The sequence below is a fragment of the Galeopterus variegatus genome, unplaced genomic scaffold (genome assembly GCF_000696425.1).
Source record: "Galeopterus variegatus unplaced genomic scaffold, G_variegatus-3.0.2 Scaffold309, whole genome shotgun sequence".
NCBI classification, from domain to species: Eukaryota; Metazoa; Chordata; class Mammalia; order Dermoptera; family Cynocephalidae; genus Galeopterus; species Galeopterus variegatus.
Window position 1 is genome coordinate 598,328 of NW_007726420.1, and position 21,651 is coordinate 619,978.

At 36.7% G+C, this 21,651-nt stretch overlaps 1 protein-coding gene across 3 annotated transcripts in view; it reads left to right on the forward strand.

The window, feature by feature from the left end:
• RCHY1 (ring finger and CHY zinc finger domain containing 1, E3 ubiquitin protein ligase) overlaps positions 1-16,754 on the forward strand; it is a 30,553-nt gene extending 13,799 nt beyond the window's left edge. For 2 of the 3 annotated variants that reach the window (XM_008567310.1, XM_008567309.1), the window contains 6 exons: positions 11,175-11,253; positions 12,672-12,716; positions 12,822-12,880; positions 12,970-12,996; positions 14,194-14,314; positions 16,079-16,747. In XM_008567310.1, coding sequence (XP_008565532.1) covers positions 11,230-11,253; positions 12,672-12,716; positions 12,822-12,880; positions 12,970-12,996; positions 14,194-14,314; positions 16,079-16,207 — 405 coding nt within the window. In that variant the 5' untranslated portion in view covers positions 11,175-11,229 and the 3' untranslated portion in view covers positions 16,208-16,747. Of the gene's footprint in view, positions 1-11,174; positions 11,254-12,671; positions 12,717-12,821; positions 12,881-12,969; positions 12,997-14,193; positions 14,315-16,078 lie in introns of all 3 variants that reach the window. The other variant, XM_008567308.1, reaches the window with a different exon arrangement.
• Positions 16,755-21,651: the final 4,897 nt, after the last annotated feature.

Below are 21,651 nucleotides of genomic sequence, written 5' to 3' on the forward strand. Positions count from 1 at the left end.
GATGATGGACATTTGGGCTGGTTCCAACTCCTGGCTATTGTAAAGAGTGCTGCGATGAACATTGGGGAACAGGTATACCTTTGACTTGATGATTTCCATTCCTCTGGGTATATTCCCAGCAGTGGGATAGCTGGGTAGATCTATCTGCAATTGTTTGAGGAACCTCCATACCATTTTCCACAGAGGCTGCACCATTTTGCAGTCCCACCAACAATGTATGAGAGTTCTTTTTTCTCCGCAACCTCGCCAGCATTTATCATTCACAGTCTTTTGTATATTAGCCATCCTGACTGGGGTGAGATGGTATCTCAGTGTGGTTTTCATTTGCATTTCCCGAATGCTGAGTGATGTTGAGCACTTTTTCATATGTCTGTTGCCCATTCATATATCTTCCTTTGAGAAATGCCTACTTAGCTCTTTTGCCCATTTTTTAATTGGGTTCCTTGTTTTTTTCTTGTAAAGTTGTTTGAGTTCCTTATATATTCTGGATATTAATCCTTTGTCAGATGTATATTTGGCAGATATTTTCTCCCACTCTGTTGGTTGTCTTTTAACTCTGTTAATTGTTTCTTTTACTGTGCAGAAGCTCTTTAGTTTGACATAATCCCATTTATTTATTTTTCCTTTGGTTGCCTGTGCTTTTAGGGTCATATTCATGAAGTCTGTGTCCATTCCTACTTCCTGAAGTGTTTCTCATATGTTTTCTTTAAGGAGTTTTATTGTTTCAGGGTGTATATTTAATTCTTTAATCCATTTTGAGTATGGTGAAACTAGACCCATACCTTTCATCTTTAGTATATGGTGAAAGGCATGGGTCTAGTTTCATTCTCCTGCATATTGATATCCAGTTTTCCCAGCACCATTTGCTGAAGAGGCAGTCTCTTCCCCAGTGTATAGGCTTGGTGCCTTTGTCAAAGATCAGGTGGCTGTAGGTGTGTGGGTTGATTTCTGGATTCTCTATTCTATTCCATTGATCAGTGTGTCTGTTTTTATGCCAGTACAATGCTGTTTTGGTTATTATAGCTTTGTAGTATAGTTTAAAGTCAGGTAGTGTTATGCCTCCAGCTTTATTTTTTTTGCTCAGCATTGCTTTGGCTATGCATGGTCTTTTGTTATTCCATATAAATATTTGGATAACATTTTTGATGAATTACATCATCTGTTTCCTTCCACCAAATACTTTCATGTACATATCTGCTTTCGACATTTGTCCATTTAACTATATTAAATAAATTTTGGTGTACAAACATCATAAAAGATGGAAGAATACTGTCACACATCCTTTTAGCAAAATGGGATGGTCCAGGTTTTTGCAAAAAATATTGTGATTTGAAGTCCGTCCTATTAGATGGCTAACTAGATGAGGGTACCATATTATCTTTTTGTCCTTAGAGATATATTGCGGGGCCGGCCTGGTGGCGCACTGCTACTGTGCGCCGCTTGGGAGCGCGGCGGCGCTCCCGCCGAGGGTTCGGATCCCACATACAGACCGGCTGCTCACTGACTGAGCGAGGTGCGGGTGCAACACCGAGGGTTGCGATCCCATTGCTGGTCCTGGTCCGGTACGGGCGCGACACTGAGGGTTGCGATCCGTTGCCAGTCACGAAAAATGACAAAAGGGGAAAAAAAAAAAAAGAAATATATTGCTCATTCGTTTTCTTGAATGAGATTGTTCATCTGGGATATCATCATCTGAAAACCATCGTCAGATTTATTGCTTGTAGGATCAATTTTGCTATCATCTTTAGAGTCCAGAACAGTGGTTCTCAAGTGGGGACGATTTTCCCCCCAGGGGATATTGGGCAATGTCTGGAGACATTTGTGGTTGTCACAATTAGGTGTGCGTAGTGTGTATGCTACTGGCATTTACTGGATAGAGGCCAGGGATGCTGTTAAACATCCTACAATGTACAAGATGGTCTGTACCATATTATCTGGTCTAAAATGTCAGTAGTGCCTATGTGGAGAATCTCCAGCCTAGATTGTTGCTGTCTGCCTCTTTGCATTTATCTTCTGCTTTGTCTAAATTTTCCTCTGTCAGAATTATAATATTTGTCCTTATGGGTGAAAAATGAAAAATTCTGATTTCTCAACTGTTCAAGGAAACTAAAAGCTACAAAGAAGGTGTCTACAGACTTTTTAAAATACTTGAAAGATGATGTAATACTTTGAGCAATACAAAAAGAAAACAGAAGGATGATGTAATAGTGATGTCTTATTTCATATTGTATTATCCTTTCAGGTGTGTCTACCATACTTCCCATTTTAGTCTTTTTGTTGTGGTAGTTGGGAATAATTGACTTAGCTTTTAGATGAATGATTATGATCACCTCAAGTAGGTATTTTAGAAGGCATTATATCTGTTGTCATCGCTGAAGAACTTTTGAAATGTCCATTCTGCTCTTGCATTAATGAGTGCCTTTGATTTTTTTAAAATTTGCTAAAAGATGGTAGAAGCAGAATCTATTAAATAAGATTAATAAACAAATACTATCATTAGTCAGAAATGACGTATGACCATCAAATAATGACCATTTTTTAAACAATAAAAATATCAGAAAACAAGTTAGAAAATGTTTGTGCAGTGGTAGCATTACTAGAAACTCTTTATCTTCTTACAACTTTAAAAAAAATGATGCCCTTTGAATGTATGAATTCTTATATTTTTGTTAAAAGATCAGTGTTTTTACTTTGTAGCTATACCTTCTTGATAGTCTTTTACACCAAGAGTCCTCTTTAGGGATTTTGTTTTGTTTTTGTTTCTGTTGGCAGCCAGTATGGGAATCTGAACCTTTGACGTTGGTTGTTATAAGGTGGCACTCTAACCAACTGAGCTAACTGGCTAGCATCTCTTTGGGGATTAAAATCAAACATTTTTGTCTAAGTGCATGATGAAACTTCATCACTGCTTTTAGTTTATTAAACAAATCTGTAAGGCAAGGGTGATCAGGTCTTCTTGGCATAAGTCTACTACTCAAAATTTCTTCTACTCTTAATTCTTACTCATTCTTCTAGGCTGTCCCTGACTTTGATCTGGAGATGTGGGTTTGAACAATTGCTGATCATCCTTAGGCAATAATCACTGTAAACATATCAATGCTTCTTACAGAGTTAAATAGTATATTATTCCTTACTTTACATTTTAAAATAGCTTGATGATAGTTATAGATTCTTTTCACTGTGGCAGTTATTTCACAAAGAGTAATGTGCCCTAAAGATGGTGTTTCAGTTTTTCTTTAATACGGGACAAACATCTGTTCTTAACTTTTTGGTAATGGGTATATATCCTTACTGAAATGTACTAGAGTAGCTTTTTTTTTTTTTTTAAAGTAGGAAAATATCATTTCCTATTGTTATTAAGTAAGCACTTACTGTTTACTATAAAGCAGTATTACATAGCAGAAGTGGTTACTGTGTTCTGATTTCTTTTTTTTTTTTTTGGTGGCTGGCAGGTACAAGGATCCGAACCCTTGACCTTGGTGTTATCAGCACCATGCTCTAACCAGCTGAGCTAACTGGCCAGCCCTGTGTTCTGATTTCGGATCTTTAAAAATATTCTAGCCCTTTCACCATTTAATTCCATTTTTAGGAAATTATGTCAAGGAAATAGAGATGTATACCAAGAATTATGTACAGAATATTTATTGGAGCATTAACTATAATAATGAAAAAATTAGAAACAACCTATATATCTGGGAGAATTGTTAAAATTTCAATCCCATGTTAAAAGAAATGTTCTTGAATAATAATAGGGATTGGGGAAATGATTGGTAAAAATATATGTCAGGATATCATACATTCCAAAATATTAGTACTAGTTACCCATTGGAGGTGGGATCATGAATGATTTTGGATTTTGGTTATGTTTGTTTCTTCATATTCTTCTGTATTTTACACATTTTAAATAGCAGATATTATTTTTAAAATTTAGAAAGTTGTATAGGTTTATAACTGAATTGGAGAAGTAAAACATCCACTAATGGAATGATGCTTTAAATCAAGGGAAAAATGTCAGTTTTCATATTTCTGCAAGTTATTAGTTAAGCATCAGACAATCTTTGCTATGTGTAGAAAGAACACAATTGCATTTGAAGGGATAATTCATGACCTTAGATTTATGTTCGCTTTGTGGAGGAATGGACTTACTAAGCATTCACTACTACAGAGTTTGTCTGATTATTGGCATAGGAGCTATCTTTTGTAGTAAGGTTTAAGTGAAATTTTAATAGAGATAGGCCAAAGTTAAATAGATCAGACTGGGCTGGAGTATAAATAAGTAACCAAATCTGAGAGAAGGCAGTAGAAGAATGGAATGGGGATGATGGAGGTGGAGAGTAGGGTTGAGGACAGGAGTAAAAAGGACTTATAGTATTTTAAACCGAAATGAATTTAATGAGTTAGTACCACCATTTAAAGAAAGACAGAATAAAGGAGATCAGAGTGTATCATACATAGTAAGGATAAATATTGTTTTGTTAAACTTTTGTTAGTGAAAGTGTTTGTGTGAAAGAGTGGGGAGGGAAGATGGGAAAGAGAACTGGGTTAGAATGTAAAAATATTTCTTAGTGTTTTGAGGTGAAGTTTGAGAAACATTGCTCTAGAGTCTGCCAGATCAACTCCAACTGTAACTTACAGTACTGAAACCAAACTGTTTTTATTTAAAGCCATTTATCTATGAAATAGTTTTAAATAATAATATATATGCTTTATATATATAATTTTTAATAAAATAAATATATATATAACTCATGTAGTTAACATTTTCAGCACTCTTCATTCTTTTTTGTAAATCCATATATCCATCTGGTATCATTTTCCTTCTGCCTGAAGGATTTCTTTAACTTATCTTATTGTTTGGGTCTCCTGGTAGTGAGTCCTTTTGGCTTTTTTATGTTTGAGACATCTTTATTTTGCTTTCATTTTTGAAAGATAGTCTTGCTTGGTGTAGAATTTTAGGCTGACGGGTTTTCTTTTTCTTTCAGTATCTTAAAGATGTTGCTCTACTGTCTTCTTCCGTGCATTGTTTCCAGTGAGAAATCTGAAGTCATCCTTATCTTTCTTTCTTTGTACATTTCTTTTTTCTGTGGCTGCTTTAAGATTTTTTTCTTTTTCTCTGGTATTGAGCAATTTGATTATGATGTTCTGTGGTATAGTTTTCTTCATGTTGCTTGTGTGTAGGGTTTTGAGATTCTTGAATCTGGGTTTATAATTTTCATAAATTTCAGGAAATTTTTGGCCATTGAGATAAATTTGCTGTCCTCTCCCTTCTCCTGATTCTCACATTTGGGGTCTCCAATTACATGTATGTTGGGTTGCTTGAAGTTGTCTTACAGCTGACTCATGCTCTTTTTTTTTTATAATTCTTTTTTCTTTCTATTTCATTTTAGATAGTTTCTATTACTGTCTTCAAGTTGATTAATCTTTTTGTTTAATATCTAACTTGCCATTAATTGCACCAGTGTATTTTTCATCACAGACAATGTAGTTTTTTTCTGAAGAAATTTGATTTGAGTATAAACTAATTTACTAAGTATTCTAGTTAGTTAGTAAAAGTCAGTGACTCTGAAAAAAAAGTTTGATATGGGTCTTTTTTATGTCTTTCATATCTGTATTAACTCTTTGAACATATGGAATATAGTTGTATAACTGTTTTAATGTCCTTCTCTGCTGATTCTAATACCTGTGCCAGTTCTGGGTTGATTTTGATTGATTGACTATTATTCTCATTTTAGGTTGTGTTTTTCTGCCTCTTTGCATGCCTGGTTGTTGCTGATTGGATACCAGACATTGTGATTTTTACCTCGTTGAGTGCTGGATATTTTTATATTTCTGTAAATCTTCTTGAGCTCTCTTTTGGGATGCAGTTAACTTTGGAAAGTTACGCCTTTCTAGGATCTGCTTTTATAATGTGTTTCGTGGATCTGAAGTAGTGCTTATTCTAGGGCTGATTATTTTAGGGCAATGACTTCCTTAGAACTCTATCCAGTGCCCATGAATTAGGAGTTTTTTCAGTCTAGGTGGTGGGAACAGGCATTGTTCCTGGCCACGTATGAGCAGCACTCTTCTTCTAGTTCTTTTTGTTGGTTCTTTCCCCAGTCTTGGGTAGTTCCGTCACATCTTTGTGCTGATACGGATCCTGCTCAGTACTAGAGGGGCTTCTCTGTGCAGCTCTCTCCTCTCTGGTACTCTGTCCCATGAACTCTGGCTGTCTTAGTTTCTCTAGACTCTCAGCTTATCATCTCAATCATGAAAACTTCCTGGCTCTGCCTTAGTTTCGCCAACCTACCCCAACCTGAAAACTCTCTAGGCAATAAACTGGGGTTATTGCAGGGCTCAGTTAGTTTATTTCCTATCTCTTACATATCACTGTCCTTTGTTGTCTGATGTTCAGTGAAACTGTTGTTTCATGTATTATTTTGGTTTTTTGCTGCTGTTTTAGGCAGGAAGGTAGATCTGGTCTCTGTTATTCCATCTTGGGCAATAGTGGAAGCCTCCCTACAGGATTTTAACCTATGGAGTTTGACAGGCTCTTCTAAAGTTCGTCTATAAGAGAAATTCATAATAGCTGAGCAAATTTTGAAAAGGAAGACAAAGAGGGGATTGCCTTTCTAATATCAAAATATGATAAAGCTACAGTAATTCAAATGGTTTGTTCTTTGTGCAGGAATAGACAGATAGATAAATGGAAAACATAGAATGTGTGTGTATATACATTGTTATACATGTGAATTTATAGCAAAAGTGACATTTTAAATAAGGGGAAAGGGTGTTCTTAAGATAATTGATTATCCATTTGGAAAACAAAAAATTGATTCTTAAATCTTTGTGTATTCATTAGAATATAGTTTTAGCATCTTCTGACAGACACCAAAAAATAGTAGTGGCTCATGGAAAAGTCTGAGTCTTACAGTTGAACAGGAGCCTAGGCTTCTCTTATTTTTTTGCCCTGCCAATCATAAGATATTTTCTTGTCTACGTAGTCTAAAATGACTCAATTCTGGCCAGTGTAAAGGGGGCAGATAGGTAAAGGGAAGGTATACCCTTTCCTGTTAAGGGCACTACACAGAATTTTCATTTATCTCTTCTGTTCACTACCTCCAGAGAAGTTGGAAAATAGTCTTTATTCAGGACAGCTCAGAATAGCTCAGTGCCTAGCTAAATGTTATATTATTGTGGAAGAAGCAGAGAATAGAAATGTCAGAACAACTAGCAGTCTCACCTTTACTGTACATAACAAATTTCAAACAGATTAAAGAAAAACATATAAAAGAAAAGCCATAAGTATTAGAAATATGCATAGGAGAATGTGTTTAAGATTCGTAGGTTACAAAAGTCTTTCCTAAGCAAAAGTCAGAAACCATAAGCCATAAAGGTAAATAAATATTGATGGGTTTTCACAACATAGAATTATAAGTGGTTGTATGACAACCATTATAAACAAAGTTAAGAGAGATGATAGGCTCCTGCTGCCGCCAACATCATCCACATGGCTGTGTAGTTTCCTCCACCAAAACTGCAACAACCAGTGCTGCAGCCACAACCACCCATGCTGCATTGACATGGGTAGGGTCACGAGCAGAGCTGCCAGAGAGGAGAGTGAGTGTAGCTCCACAACCCAGTGGCCCAACCCACAGGGGGAATAACACTGCCCCCATGGCTCACACCCTTAGGTGGGAACTACTTGTGTAGTCCATGTGACTGCCTTGACCCAGGAAGGGACATGTGCAGAGCTGCCAGTGTGCAGAAACCCAGGATAGCCAAATAGAGTATGGAAGAAAATTCTCAGCCACCACCAACCCATCCCCCAACCGGGAGAAGCAAGGACCTAGGAATAGCTCCTTCATGTAGGAAAGAGGAATGAGAAGCCCCACCTAGTGTCCCCCATTCAAGTTAAGGAGCAGCAGAATATCCCAGTACGAGGGTCCCAGGACCTTAGCCAGGTGCCAACAAATCTGCCCAGGGTCACCCACCTAAGCCAAGGAATGACAGGGAACCCAGAAACTTCTTCCAAGAATTCAAGATCTCACCCATGTCCTTGACAACCCAACACAATGTCATTTACTTCAGCAAGGAACCACTAAGAGCCCCAGTGCTGAGGCCATGGAGGTACACACAGCTCTGACATTGAATACAGCCAAAGAAACCACACAACTACACTACTGTGTCAACACAGGACCAAAACTAAACCATGTTACCCAAGGGTCAATATAAAACACATCTGCAGGAGTCTCTCTCCTGAAAAGCTACTCTACAGTAATGGAAGAAGCAGTTGCTCTACTGGATGATCAAATATCAATGTAGAGATACTAGAAATACTAAAAAACAAGAAAATACGACACCATCAAAGGAATACAGTAATTCTCAAGTATCACATCTCAAACAGCAGAAAACTCTTGAAATGACTGAAAAGAAATTCTGAGCAACATCTTAAGGAAACTCAATGAGATACAGCAAGACTTAGAGAGATGACACAACAAAATGAGAAAAACAATCCAGGATATGAAAAAGGAAATTTACAAAGAGGTAGATATCTTAAAAAAGAATATAACAGAACTTCAAAAACTGAAGGATTCATTCAATTATATAAAAAAACTGAGAGCATAAGTAGCAGGCTAGGGCAAGCAGAAGAAAGAATTTTTGATCTCAGTCTTTTTGAAAGACCAAAAAAAAAAAAAAATTCTTTTTTAGAGAATGGAGAAAATCTAAGAGAGCTATCAGACAACCTTAAGCACATAAACATGCAAATCATGGGTGTTCTAGAAGAGGAGTAGGAAGTAAAAGGCATTGAAAATCTATTCAACAAAGTAATATGGGAAAACTTTCCAGATATTGGGAAAGATATAGAGTTTCAGATCCAAGAGACTTGCTCAGAGAGCCTCTAAAGAGGTCCTCTCCAAGACACATTATAGTCAAACTGGCAAAACTCAAAGACAAAGAGAGAATTCTAAAAACAACGGGAGAAAAGCATCAAGTCACGTATAAGGGAGTCACCATAAGACTAACCACAAATTTCTCAACAGAAACAGAAGAAAATGGGAGAGAGCACCGAATCCTAACCACTAGACCACCAGGGAGCATCTGAAAATGGGATGATATATTCAGAATAGTAAAAGAAAAAAAAACTGCCAGCCAAGAATATTATACCCAGCAAGGCCATCCTTTAGAAATGAAGGAAACATAGTGTATTTCCAAGACAAACAAAAATTGCAAGAGCTCACCACCACACTACCAGTCCTAGAAGAAGTCCTTGAGAGAGCCCTGCATCTGGAATCCAGAAATTGATAATCACTACCCTGAATACATGAGAAAGAACAAAACCCATTGGTAGAGTCTATATACAATAAAGAAAGAGAAAGAAACTATAACTTACATTTCAAAATACCAGTGAACACATAAGACAAACAATAAAAGGGAAGGAAAAAAGCAAAAGGTATTTGAAACAGCCAAACAAAAATCAGTAAACTGCCAGGCAGAAGACATTATCTTTCAATAACAACCTTAAATGTAAATGGTTTGAATTTTCCACTCAAATACATAGACTGGCTGATTGGATTAAAAAACCAGACCCAACTATATGCTGCCTACAAGAGACTCACCTCAACTGTAAAGACTCACACAGACTAATAGTGAAGGGTTGGAAAAAGATATGCCACACTAATGGAAACCAAAACCCAGCAAAAATTGCTATTCTTACATTGGATAAGCTAGACTATTGAAAAGAGAACGAGAAGGTCATTATGTAATGATAATGGTATTTGTCCAGCAAGAAGACATAACAGTCATAAATATGTATGCACCACACATTGGCACACCCAAATATATAAAGCAGACACTATTAGACCTAAAGAGAGAGATAGACCCCAGCACAATAATATTTGGGGACCTCAATACCCCTTTCTCAACATTGGACAGATCATCCAGACAACAAATCAACAGAGAAACACAGGATTTAAACTCCACTTTAGATCTAAAGACTAAAGACTAAAGACTAAAGACTAAAGACTAAAGACTAAAGACACATACCAAAACCTGCGGGATACTGCAAAAGCAGCAGTAAGAAGTTTATTGCAATAAATGTTTACATCAAAAGAATAGGCAGACTTCAAATAAACAACCTTTTGTTACACCTCAAAGAACTAAGCATTGGGGAAATGCAAGTCAAAACCATATTGTGATATCAGGAACTAAATAGGTAAAAAAATAAATATCCCAGTAGAAAAATGGATAGAGCATATGAACAGACCACCCACAGAAGAAATCCAAATGGTTCATAAACATTAAAGTCTATTCCCTGTCTCATAATTTGAGAAATGCAAATTAAAATGACATCTATTTGTCTATCATGTGGGCAACTAGTTTTGGCCAAGATGTGAGGAACATGGTGCTGTTATGCACTGCTGGTGGGAGTGTAAATTGATAAAGATTGGGTATCCGTAATCCAAGAATCTGATATCTGAAATACTTGAAAATCTGAAACATTTTGAGTGCTGACATGATGCTCAAAGGAAATGCTTATTGGAGGATTTTAGAATTTGGATTTTTGGATTAGGTTCAACTGGTATGAATTCTGCAAATATTCCAAAATCTGAAAACATTCAAAATTCTAAATGCTTCTGGTTCTAAGCATTTCAGAAAAGGGATAATCAACATGTGGGCTAAGTGATGCCTGGACAAGGATGTTTATTGTTTCATTGTGGCAACTATAAATTATAAATTATATCAATAAAGAATATTTTTAAAAGTTATGATACATTCATACCTGGTAATACTATGTAGGTATTAAGAAGAATGAAATGGTTCTATGTAGACAGACGTAGAATAATCTTCAGGATATATTAAGTGTAAAAGTTGCAGAACAGCATATACAGAAAGAATCCATTTATGTAAGCAATAAAATCCAAAATGTATATCTCTATATATCTCTTTTTCTTTCTGTCTTTCTATATATATATGTGCAATTTTATGGAAAAAAGCCTTAGAAGGGTAGATACCATTCTGTTTACAATGCTTATTACATTTGGAGAAGGATATTGAGGATCTGAAAGTTTACCCCATATTCTTCAGTGAGGTTTGAATTTTTTTGCAGTGAGACTAAACTTCTATATTATATAATGAACAAATTATCACTATAATAAAAAATAATCCAATCTTTTGGCTTTCATATGTTTTGTTAGGATTGGTCCAAAGGAAGATTTTTTCCACTGTTTGAAATGTAACTTATGTCTCGCTATGAATCTTCAAGGAAAACACAAGGTATACAATTCAGTTTGCATGATTTTTAAATTATTACAATGTTTTTGAAAACCAGCTTAAATTCTACCACTAGAGTGCTTTAAAAAATTCATGGAAAAATAGAATTCACAGATAATGTGCATCTTTCCATGGACTTTTTGAAGTACGCTCATGTTTTAGCAGCATTCTAATTTTCACATATTAACAGGTACTACTAGATTGCTTTTTTGAAAAGCAATATTAAGTAGATATTCCTTATGCCTCAGGATATCTGATCTATGGTTTCTTTATAGTGTAAGAATGCTTATCAGTTATTAGCATGATGTCGACAACTTCTAGATTGGTTTATGGATTCTTGTCATTGGTACTGTTTTTCAGAATAACTTCAAAATAGGAGAAATACTGAACAGTGTAACCTGTTAGTACAGCATTCTCTGAAAACTCAAAATATTTTTATATTTTCTTTCATAATTAAGACATAAATATTTTTAATATTTTATAACTTTAGGACTAAAGAAGTGGTGGCTTGTCTGAAATTGTGTTAGTAAGTGGCAGAGCTGTAGTTATAATCCAGATTTTTAAACTTATTATTTTGAGGGTTTTTGTCCTTATTATACTCTGTTGTCTTTAAAAAACTGCATGTATAGTTTCTCTTGTGATGTTTTTGTTGTTTCCGTTATCTTTTATTGTCTATACTAGTAAATGGTCCTGCCATCTACTCAAGTGTTTCCATTAAAAACCTGGGAGTCGTCTATGGCACAGTGCTTTCCCTGACCTCCCCACATCTAATCAGACTCTAAATGTGGTCAAGTTAAGAACTCAAGCTCTGGAGTCAGCCTGCTGGATCCTAGATTTAATTACACCTCTTACTAGTGTGTAACTTTGGAAGTTATGGCTTTTCTAGGCCTCAAATAACTCATCTGTAAAATGGTAATAATTATACTTAGTCTGTCTAAGGTTGTAAGAATTAATTGAGCTTATACAGGTACTGTTCTTAACATATGGCGTGTAGTAAATCTCAGTAATATGAAATATTATTATTGTCAATGTTATTGTTAAGTAGTTTAGCCTGCTACTTTGAGGTAGTGGCTTTGAAGTGAAATATGTATAAAAAGGAAGGTTCCATACCTTATTATCTTTGGATCTTGAGTAAGTGTCTGGACTCTCTGAGTCAATTTCCTTATCTGTAAAAAGAAGGTAATCTGAATAATTAAAATTTATTGAGCATTTTCATTGCTTCAGGTAGTGTGCCAAGCCTCAAATGATTGTGAGAAATAAAGAACTGTTAAAAAATTATTTTCCAACATATAGGGAGCATGTATTAATGTTAGCTATTATTTTTAGTAAGTTGGTTTTCTTGTTTTTCTTATTAATACTGCTGTTATATATGACATTTCCATATAGTTAAGCTTTTGTTAATGTGTTTCTCTTTTAAACAGTGTATTGAAAATGTTTCCCGGCAGAATTGTCCAATATGTTTAGAGGTAAACTTAAAATATTTTTTACTATGGAAATTTCCCTCTTGAATTTAAAATACTTGGATGTTTATATTGTCTTTATTCAAGTACTCACATTTATTTCCTTTATAGGACATTCATACATCTCGTGTTGTTGCTCATGTCTTGCCATGTGGACATCTTTTACATAGGTAAGGTAACTTTTATTTTTCCTCAAAGATATTTGAAAATAGTGGAAATAGATTTTATTTTACTAAAATAATGTTATATTTTCTTTCAGAACATGTTATGAGGAAATGTTGAAAGAGTGAGTGTTTCGGATTTTTAAAAATTATAATTGTAAAATGTCTGGATTTTTTTTGTGGAGGTGGGAGAGATGGGCAAACATTACTGCTACTTATACCATACTGGGGTTGGCAGATATTTATATTGAGATGAGTAGGGTACATGAGTAATGTTAAACCGGACAAAGCATTTGGGGAATATAGGGTCCCCTATATCTTCATCACCGTGTTCCATTATGCCTTATCTTCTCCCACAACTTTAGACAGATACCTCTTGTTTTCTGGCCATACTTACCAGGGAGGACAGCCTCTGCCAGAGCCAGTCATAGTGTAATAAAAGTGCTGAGGAATGTTGCTTAAAATTTTGATAGATCGTTATATTGGCCTGATATAATGAACTACAAAGAAAGCTGGTTAAGGAGATTATCTAAAGCTGAGACTTTTATTGTAGGAAAAAATGTTAAGATGAGATGAGAACAGTTAGGAAAGAAGAGACTGTAAATGTATTTTGGTCCTGCAAATTGATGAGCAGAAATCTTGATTTAATATAAGAGCCAGATAGAAGGGAACTTACTCATATTTTTAGAAAGGAAATAATATGATCTAAACAGTTTTTTTCTTTTTTTTTTTTTTTTTTGTCTTTTGTCTTTTTCCGTGTCCGGCAATGGATCGCAACCCTCAGTGTTGCCCCCATACCGGACCAGGGACCGGCAACGGGATTCCAACCCTCGGTGTTGCTCCCGCGCCTCGCTCAGCCAGTGAGCGGGAACCGGTCTGTATGTGGGATCCGAACCCTCGGGCGGGAGCGCCGCCGCGCTTCCCAAGCGGCGCACTTATCCAGTGCGCCACCGGGCCGGCCCGATCTAAACAGTTTTTAAAGAATATTATCTCTTCTTTGAATGCATGTGTTAAGAAATTGAGGTCGTTTAGCTAAGGAGTAATTTGTTTTTTTAAATATATGAAGTATATTCTACAAAGAATACAGTCTAATTCTTCTCCACTTTAGAGAATTGTGGAAGTAGAGTTAGGTTTAAAAAAATACCATAAGATACAGGACTTAATTTAAAATCTTTGTAGTGTAAAGTTTCCTAGGTTCTTAAGAGATTACTTGAAATATCCCTGTCTTGGATGGTAATGCCAGTTAGCTTGCATCTTCTGTATACCTGAGTTGATATACTCTCCATTTAATGTTTGGAAAATAACCCTTCTATCTTTTGTAGAGGTTACAGATGTCCATTATGTATGCACTCTGCTTTAGATATGACTAGGTACTGGAGACAGCTGGATGACGAGGTAGCACAGACTCCTATGCCATCAGAATATCAGAACATGACTGTGGATGTGAGTAGAATCAGCACTTAAAACTTTTCAGGATCCTTGTTGATATTCGTGTTTATTTTTGCCCTTTTGCTCAGGTTTATCTAAAAAATACTGCTTTGACACGGGTGCCGATGTGATGGTTAATGGGAAGGACAAAATGATCTTTCAAGTTTAGTTACGTTGAGTTCAGACCAGAAAAAAAGTCCTAAGAATAACTTTGTGCAGTTTTTCCCAACACTAGATGGCAGGCAAAGTCTTCATTCTGAATTATTTACACACCACTTGTCAGAGTCAGTCAGTAATGTAACTGACTAGAGGTGGATCACTGGTCTGGTATTTTATTTTAATTATGTTTTATTTTTAATTATTTTAAATTTTATTTCAGGAGAACATGTTTGTTGATTTTTGAAGATTACTTTTTGGTTTTTAATGTTTATTACCCTTTTTATTCTATCCTGGACCTTATTTGGTCTTAATTAGTCTGCAACCTAAAGTACAAAAGGTATCCTGTGCCTTTTTCCTTATTGAGAATGATCATCTTTTTCCATTAGTTGAGATATGCTGCTGTGTATTCTCAGCATAGTATTGAGTTATAGATCAGAATGGGAAAACTAGATAACTTTCTGTGCTTTATAATTTTTGGACACATAAATTTCTGAACATTTTCAGATACTACATACAAGGATAAAAACTGCATAAAGCCAAATAAAAATTATTTTTTTATTCACACTGGAGTGTTTCATAATTTATGTGAATAATTGAATTGTAAGGACAATGAAAGATCATTTTTGGAGTAATAACTGATAATCATGTGATGTTTTACTAGAGGCTGAAGTGTACTATGTTCCATGTAGATAATTTTTTTGAGTAATAGCTTTATTAAGATATAATTCATGTACTGTGCAACTCATTCATTTAAAGTATGCAATTCAGTGCTTTTTTAGTATGTTCGTGGAGTTATGCAAACATCACCATAATTTTAAAACATTTTCATCACCCCCAAACGAATCCTCATACCTATTAGCAGTCACCCCCGATACCCCAGGCCGTGGCTATCACTTTCTGCATTTAGATCATAGTTTTTAAAAGAATTATTTTCTAAATTATAATTTAGAGCATATTTGGAAACTTTTTGTTTATAATGGTGTGACTATTCTAAAGCCAATGCTTTTCTCACATAGTAATATATTGATCTCTTTTCAAGTTAACACCTTTTTCATTTTTCAGGATCTCACTTATCACTAGAAGTTATTAATTCCTAAATGGCCTCTAATTGTCATTTTAGGGATAAGCCAAGAGCCTCTCTCTCTCTCTATTCAATTTTATGAACTAGTCTTTTTGGACTTTAATTCATTCCTCAGGCTTGGGAGACTAGGAACTTAGTATATTAACCATAAAAATAAGTGTGTAAAAATTTCAGTTTTTTTAACTAAGAAACAAATTTCTGTGTCAGTGAAATTATGTGTGTTATTCTGAATTATTAGGTATTGATTTGAATATGCCTAGGTTCTTGTGTTATTTATACTATTTGGAAACTGTTTTAAAATAAGGTTTCTTTGCTCAAATCTGCATTTTCTTTTTATAAATTTAAAGCCACCATAACACAGCTTCTTAGAGTTTTCAGTGAAAAAATAAAAGATATTTCTACTTATGGAAATGTTTAGATTTCTCTGTATGTATTTCATATCTTTAATATGATTTTCAAGGGATTTTTGTGAGCAGACAATGCCATTTGTTTCTGTAAGATTTAAAATATTTAACTTGAATTATCTCTACACTTTTCAGATTCTTTGCAATGACTGTAATGGACGATCCACAGTCCAGTTCCATATATTAGGCATGAAATGTAAGATTTGTGAATCATACAATACTGCTCAAGCTGGAGGACGTAGAATTTCACTAGATCAGCAATGACCAGCCTATTCTGCACTGGAAAACAGCATGTTCTGATATAAAGGAAGACTTTCTTAGTATCTTGTTGTCAGAGTGTGTCATAATCTGTGCATTACGGTTGATATGTTTTGTACTAGTATCACAGCATAAAATCATGTTATAAGTACTTAAGGATTCAGGGTCTCTTTATAGAATTATTATAGCTCTATGTTGAATGAAAGGCACTGTGCTGTGTTTTGATTGGAAATTCCTTTAGTGTCAGTTGTTTGGAAGCCAATGATGTCTGCCACTGATATTCACATTCATGTAAGTATGTTATATTTTCATGTAACTTTGCTTTAAGTGACATTGTGCACATAGAGTTCATTTCTAGTTTTTGCTAGAACTGCACTTAATTCTCAGTAGTATTCTTCTTAAGGGCTGTGCTATAATAAGAATAAGTTCTATGTTATTGTTAAAATCTAATTACATATGCTTTAGAATTTTCTAAGGCAGTCCTTTGGATTCTATTAATGTGAATTTTGATGTAATAACTGCTAATAAAAGTATATTGAAACAGTGTTTTATAGAAAGTTTTTTCCAACATTGTCTATTTTGGGGCCAGTTGGAGCAATATGAGTATAGTAAGTTTATATGTGAAAGAAATACTCCTCTTTCTTTTGAGGTATACTTCTATAAGAGTAGTTGGGGAAAATGTTATATAAAATAATAAGACTTTTCCAAAGCTTTAAGAAAAACATCAATATTGAAAATAATTTTGTTGAGGTTGGCCAAAATTTTTTTTGCAAAGAATCATTCATTCATTCAGCAAGTGTTTATTGAACAACTACTATGTGCCATATATGGTTCCAGAGGCTGTAGAAACAACAGGGAACAATAAAGACAAACCTCCCTGACCCCATGGTGGTACCTTTTAGTGTTCCTCATATTCGATCAGTCTATTCTGTGTTTTTCTTTATGCAAGTGGAAGATGTCTTTGTTGTAAATGAATGGATTGTTTCTTCCCTAAATGCTTGAAAGTAGGGATGGATGAGTGGGAGGGGCATGGGATATTATTCCTGGCAAGACCTCTAATTTCATAATACTTTTTTGTGCTCAAATAATGTAAATAAATATACCTCTTAATTCAGGAACAAAGTTAACAAATGTGCTTGATGATCCAGCCAACTTTTACAGAAATATTTTAGTATTCAGCTTAGAATTAGGTTAAGAAATAAAATGTATACGTATCAATTGATGTATACTTATTAAGAACCAATTGTATTTTCAAATTTGAGCTAGTTGAATCTTTGAATAAGAAAGATAGTCTTATGTTTTAGTCCTTTTTGTGTTGCTATAACAGAAACACCTGAGACTGGGTAATTTATAAAGGAAAGAGGTTTATTTGGCTTACAATGCTGGGACAGCTGCATCTGGCGTGGGCCTCAGCTGCTTCTACTCATGGCTGAAAGTGGCAGGGAGCCGGCAGGTACAAGCAGATCACATGGTGACAGGAAGCAAGAGAGAGAGAAAAGGTGCCAGGGCTTTTTTAAGCAATGAACTCTCGTAGGAACTAATCAAGCGAGAACTCACTCATTAATCCCCCTTCCTTCAGGGAGAGCATTAATGTATTCATGAGGGATCCGCCTCCCTGATTCAGTTTCCAACACTGCCACATTGGGGATCAAATTTCCACATGAGTTTTGGAGGGGACAACACATCCAAACTCCATCATTCCACCCCTGGCCCCCCAAAACCCATGTCACTCATATACAAAATAGAAGCAATCTATCCCAACAGTCCCAAAAGTCTTAGCTTGCTCCAGCACCAACTTAAAAGTCCAAAGTCCAAAGTCTCATCTGAGACCAAAAGCAAAAGTTCTTCCAGCTTTGAACCTGTAAAAGTCAAAGCCAAATTTATCTACTGCCAAGATACAATGGTGAAACAGGCATTGGGTATACATTCCTATTCCAAAAGGGAGGAATAGGCCAGCAGAAAGGAAAAACAGGCCCCAAACAAGTCCAAAACTGAGCAGGGCAGGCATTAAATTTCAAGGCTGGCGAACCAGGTACCTTGATTCCGTGTTCGACTGCCTCTGCACACTGGTGTAGGGGTTGGTTCCCCAAGTCCTTGGGCAGCTCCGCTCCTATGGCTTTCCTGGTCTCGGGCCACAGTTCACCTCTCCCAGGCTGATGTTCCATTCTGGTAGCTCCACAGGTGTGGGGTCTCCATGGTGGTCCTACTCTCACAGCTCCACTAGGCATTGTGCTATTGGGGTTTCTCTCCTGCAACTCTGACCCCACATTTTTGCTCTGTGTTCCTCTAGTAGATGGCCTCTGCAGTGGCTCCACCCCTGTGGCAGGTCTCTGCCTGGGCCCCCAGGCTTTTCCATACATCCTTTGGAATCTGGGTGGAGGCTGCCACGCCTCCACTGCTCTCACATTCTGCCAGCCTGCAGACTTAACATGACGTGGATGCCACCAAGGTTTCGGGCTTCTATTCTCCACGGCTGCTGCATGAACCACACTTGGGGCCGCTCTAGCTGGAGCAGCTGGGATGCAGGGAGCAGGATCCTGAAGGCAGCTGCACCCCAGGTCTGTCCTCGAGGATAACTCAGTCCTTCTAGGCTTCAGGGTCTGTGATGGGTGGGGCACCCTTCCACACTTCTGAAATGCCTGCAGGGCTTTCCTCTCATTTTCTCTGCTATTAGCATCTGGCTGCCTCACCGCCAAGATGTCTTTAGCAACCAGTTTATCTGCTTCACCCTTGCATTGTTTTCTGGCTCTCTGCTTCTTTACCGCATGGCCAGGCTGCAAAGTTTCCAAATCTTTACACTCTGATTCCCTTTTAAATTCTGGCTTTACATCATGATTTTGCTGCCATAATTCAGAGTAGGCTCTTAAAAGCAACCATGCAGCCTCCTTAATGCTTTGCTGCTTAGAAATTTCTTTGGCCAAATGTCTTCTGGTTCACAACTCTTAAGTTCCAACTTCCACAAAGTCCAAGGGCATGTACACAATGCGGCCAGGTTCCTTGCTATGTGTAGCAAGGGTTATCTTTTGTCCAATTCCCAGTGAGTCCCTCATTTCTCTCTGAGACCTCATCATCCACATGGCCTTTACTGTCCACTATCAGCATTCTGCTCGCCACCACATAAGTCTCTTAAGACATTCCAAACTTTCCCTTGTCTTTTTCTCTTCTAAGTCCTCCAAACTCCTCCAAGTGTTGCCCATTACCCAGTTCCAAAGCTGCATCCACATTTTCAGGTATCTGTATAGCAACACCCCACTCCTCGGTACCAAAATCTGTATTAGTCAGAGTTCTCCAGAGAGACAGAATCAATAGGATATGTTATAATTATATGAGAGGGATTTATTAGGGGAATTAGCTCACGTGGCTATGAAGAAAAGTCCCACGATAGGCCTTCTATAAACTGGATGCTGGTAGCGTGGCTCAGTCCAAGTCCAAAGGCCTCAGAACCAGTGAAGGTGATGGTGTGCTTGGTGTAAGTTCTGGAACCCAAAAGCTGAAGAGTCTCAAGCTCTGATGTCCAGGGACAGGAGAGAAGAGTATATCCCAGTTCCAGTGGATTGAGAGAGAGCTTCACCTCTTTCCTCTGTCTTTTCTTCTCTCCAGACCCCCAGTGGATTGAATGGTTCCCACCCACACTGAGGGTGGGTCTTTCACACCCAGGCTACTCAGACTCTCATACTAATCTCTGCTGGAAACACCCTCATGGACACACTTGAAAAGATTGCTTTACCAGGTTTCTCAGCATTCCTCCATCTAACCAAGTTGACATCTAGAATTAACCTTCACAGTCTTATAACTTGAAGTCCTAACAGTTCTGGTACATTTATTTCTGTTTTTGTTGAAATCTCTTTATCTGGATAAAGGCAGCAGTATTGATTTTCAGTTTAGGGCTGACATCGCCTTTATTCTGTCCTGCCTTACTGTCTTCTGCGTTCTACTGTTGTTGAGTTCTCCCCTTCATCTCTTTCCTTGGCCTGGGTGGAGTAGCAATGCTGATCTTGATTTGGGGAAGGAATAGTATATGTTGCCCGGTATTACCAGTCAGTAAACAGATAAGGAGAGGCTAGTTTTCCAGATATAGTACTTTTTATCATTCTGTTATTTCACCCCACTAAACTAATTTAACATTATTGCTTTTAATCATAGACTCATTGGATCTTCAAATAGGAGTGAGTATCTAATAATAACAAGGTTCCTATATTTTCAGCATCTACTACGTACCAGGGTCAGGCATTGGCATTAATCATTATGATAATTCTACATGGTATCATTGTCTTCATATTATAGATGAGCAAGCTGAAGTTTAGAAGTTAAAATGACATGCTCAAGTAAATAACAGCTACTAAATGTTGGGGTTGAACATCGGATTCAGATCTATGACTCTAAACCCACTATACCTCATTGCCTTTGACCAAACTTCCATTTTGCTAATTTGCCATTTATGTAGTGTAGCTAGTCTGTCATTGAGAGGAGCTCATGATTTGATAGACTGACTTTATATTTTTAAAAACTCTAGTTGTTAGAAATGTCTTATTTCAACATCTTATTATATCTTCAACTTATGATCCAAATTTGTCCACGGTAAATGCAGAATAAGTATGCAATCACATGTTTATGATATTCAGTCATGTACTTGAAGCAGTTTTTAAATTCCCTCAAAGTCTCTAGACTATAGAGACTGTAGCACCTAGGGGTTGCTTGAAGGATTTGTCCATGTCAATCCAATGCTTAAAATCCTTCAACAATTCTCACCCACAATCAGAATAAAATCTAAATCCTTTAGCATTCCTTAATACTTAAAATATAATCTTATCCTTAGATTTTTTTTTCTTTTTTACTTTTTCTAATATCTTTAGGAAAGAGGTAAGAAAAGAAGGTGATAATTAAAAAAAAAAAGCCTCTCGCAGTTCCATCTTCTGGAGATCACTACTTTTAACATTTTAACCGATTACTCTTCTTTTCCCGTTCATAGAAACTTTTTTTTTTTTTTCCCCCTTTTGTCTTTTTTCGTGTCCGGCAACGGATCGCAACCCTCAGTGTCACGCCCGTACCGGACCGGGACCGGCAACGGGATCGCAACCCTCGGTGTTGCTCCCACACCTCGCTCAGCCAGTGAGCGGGAACCGGTCTGTATGTGGGATCCGAACCCTCGGCGGGAGCGCCTCCGCACTCCCAAGCGGCGCACTGTAGAAACTTTTATTTTATTTTTATTTTGTCAATATACAATGTAGTTAGTTATTGTGTCCCATCACCAAAACCTCCCTCCCTCCTCCCTCTCCCCCCTCCCACCCAGGTGTGTCCCCTCCATTTTCTTGTTGTAAGAACTTCAAAAAAAAAAAGTTGTGGTTGTTATATCTTCCTCTCCCCCCCCCCCCCCCGCTTTTTTTTTTTTTTTTTTTTTGTTTGTGTTGTTTTTTTTTGTTTTTTTTTTTTTTTTTTTGGGGCGGGGTGGG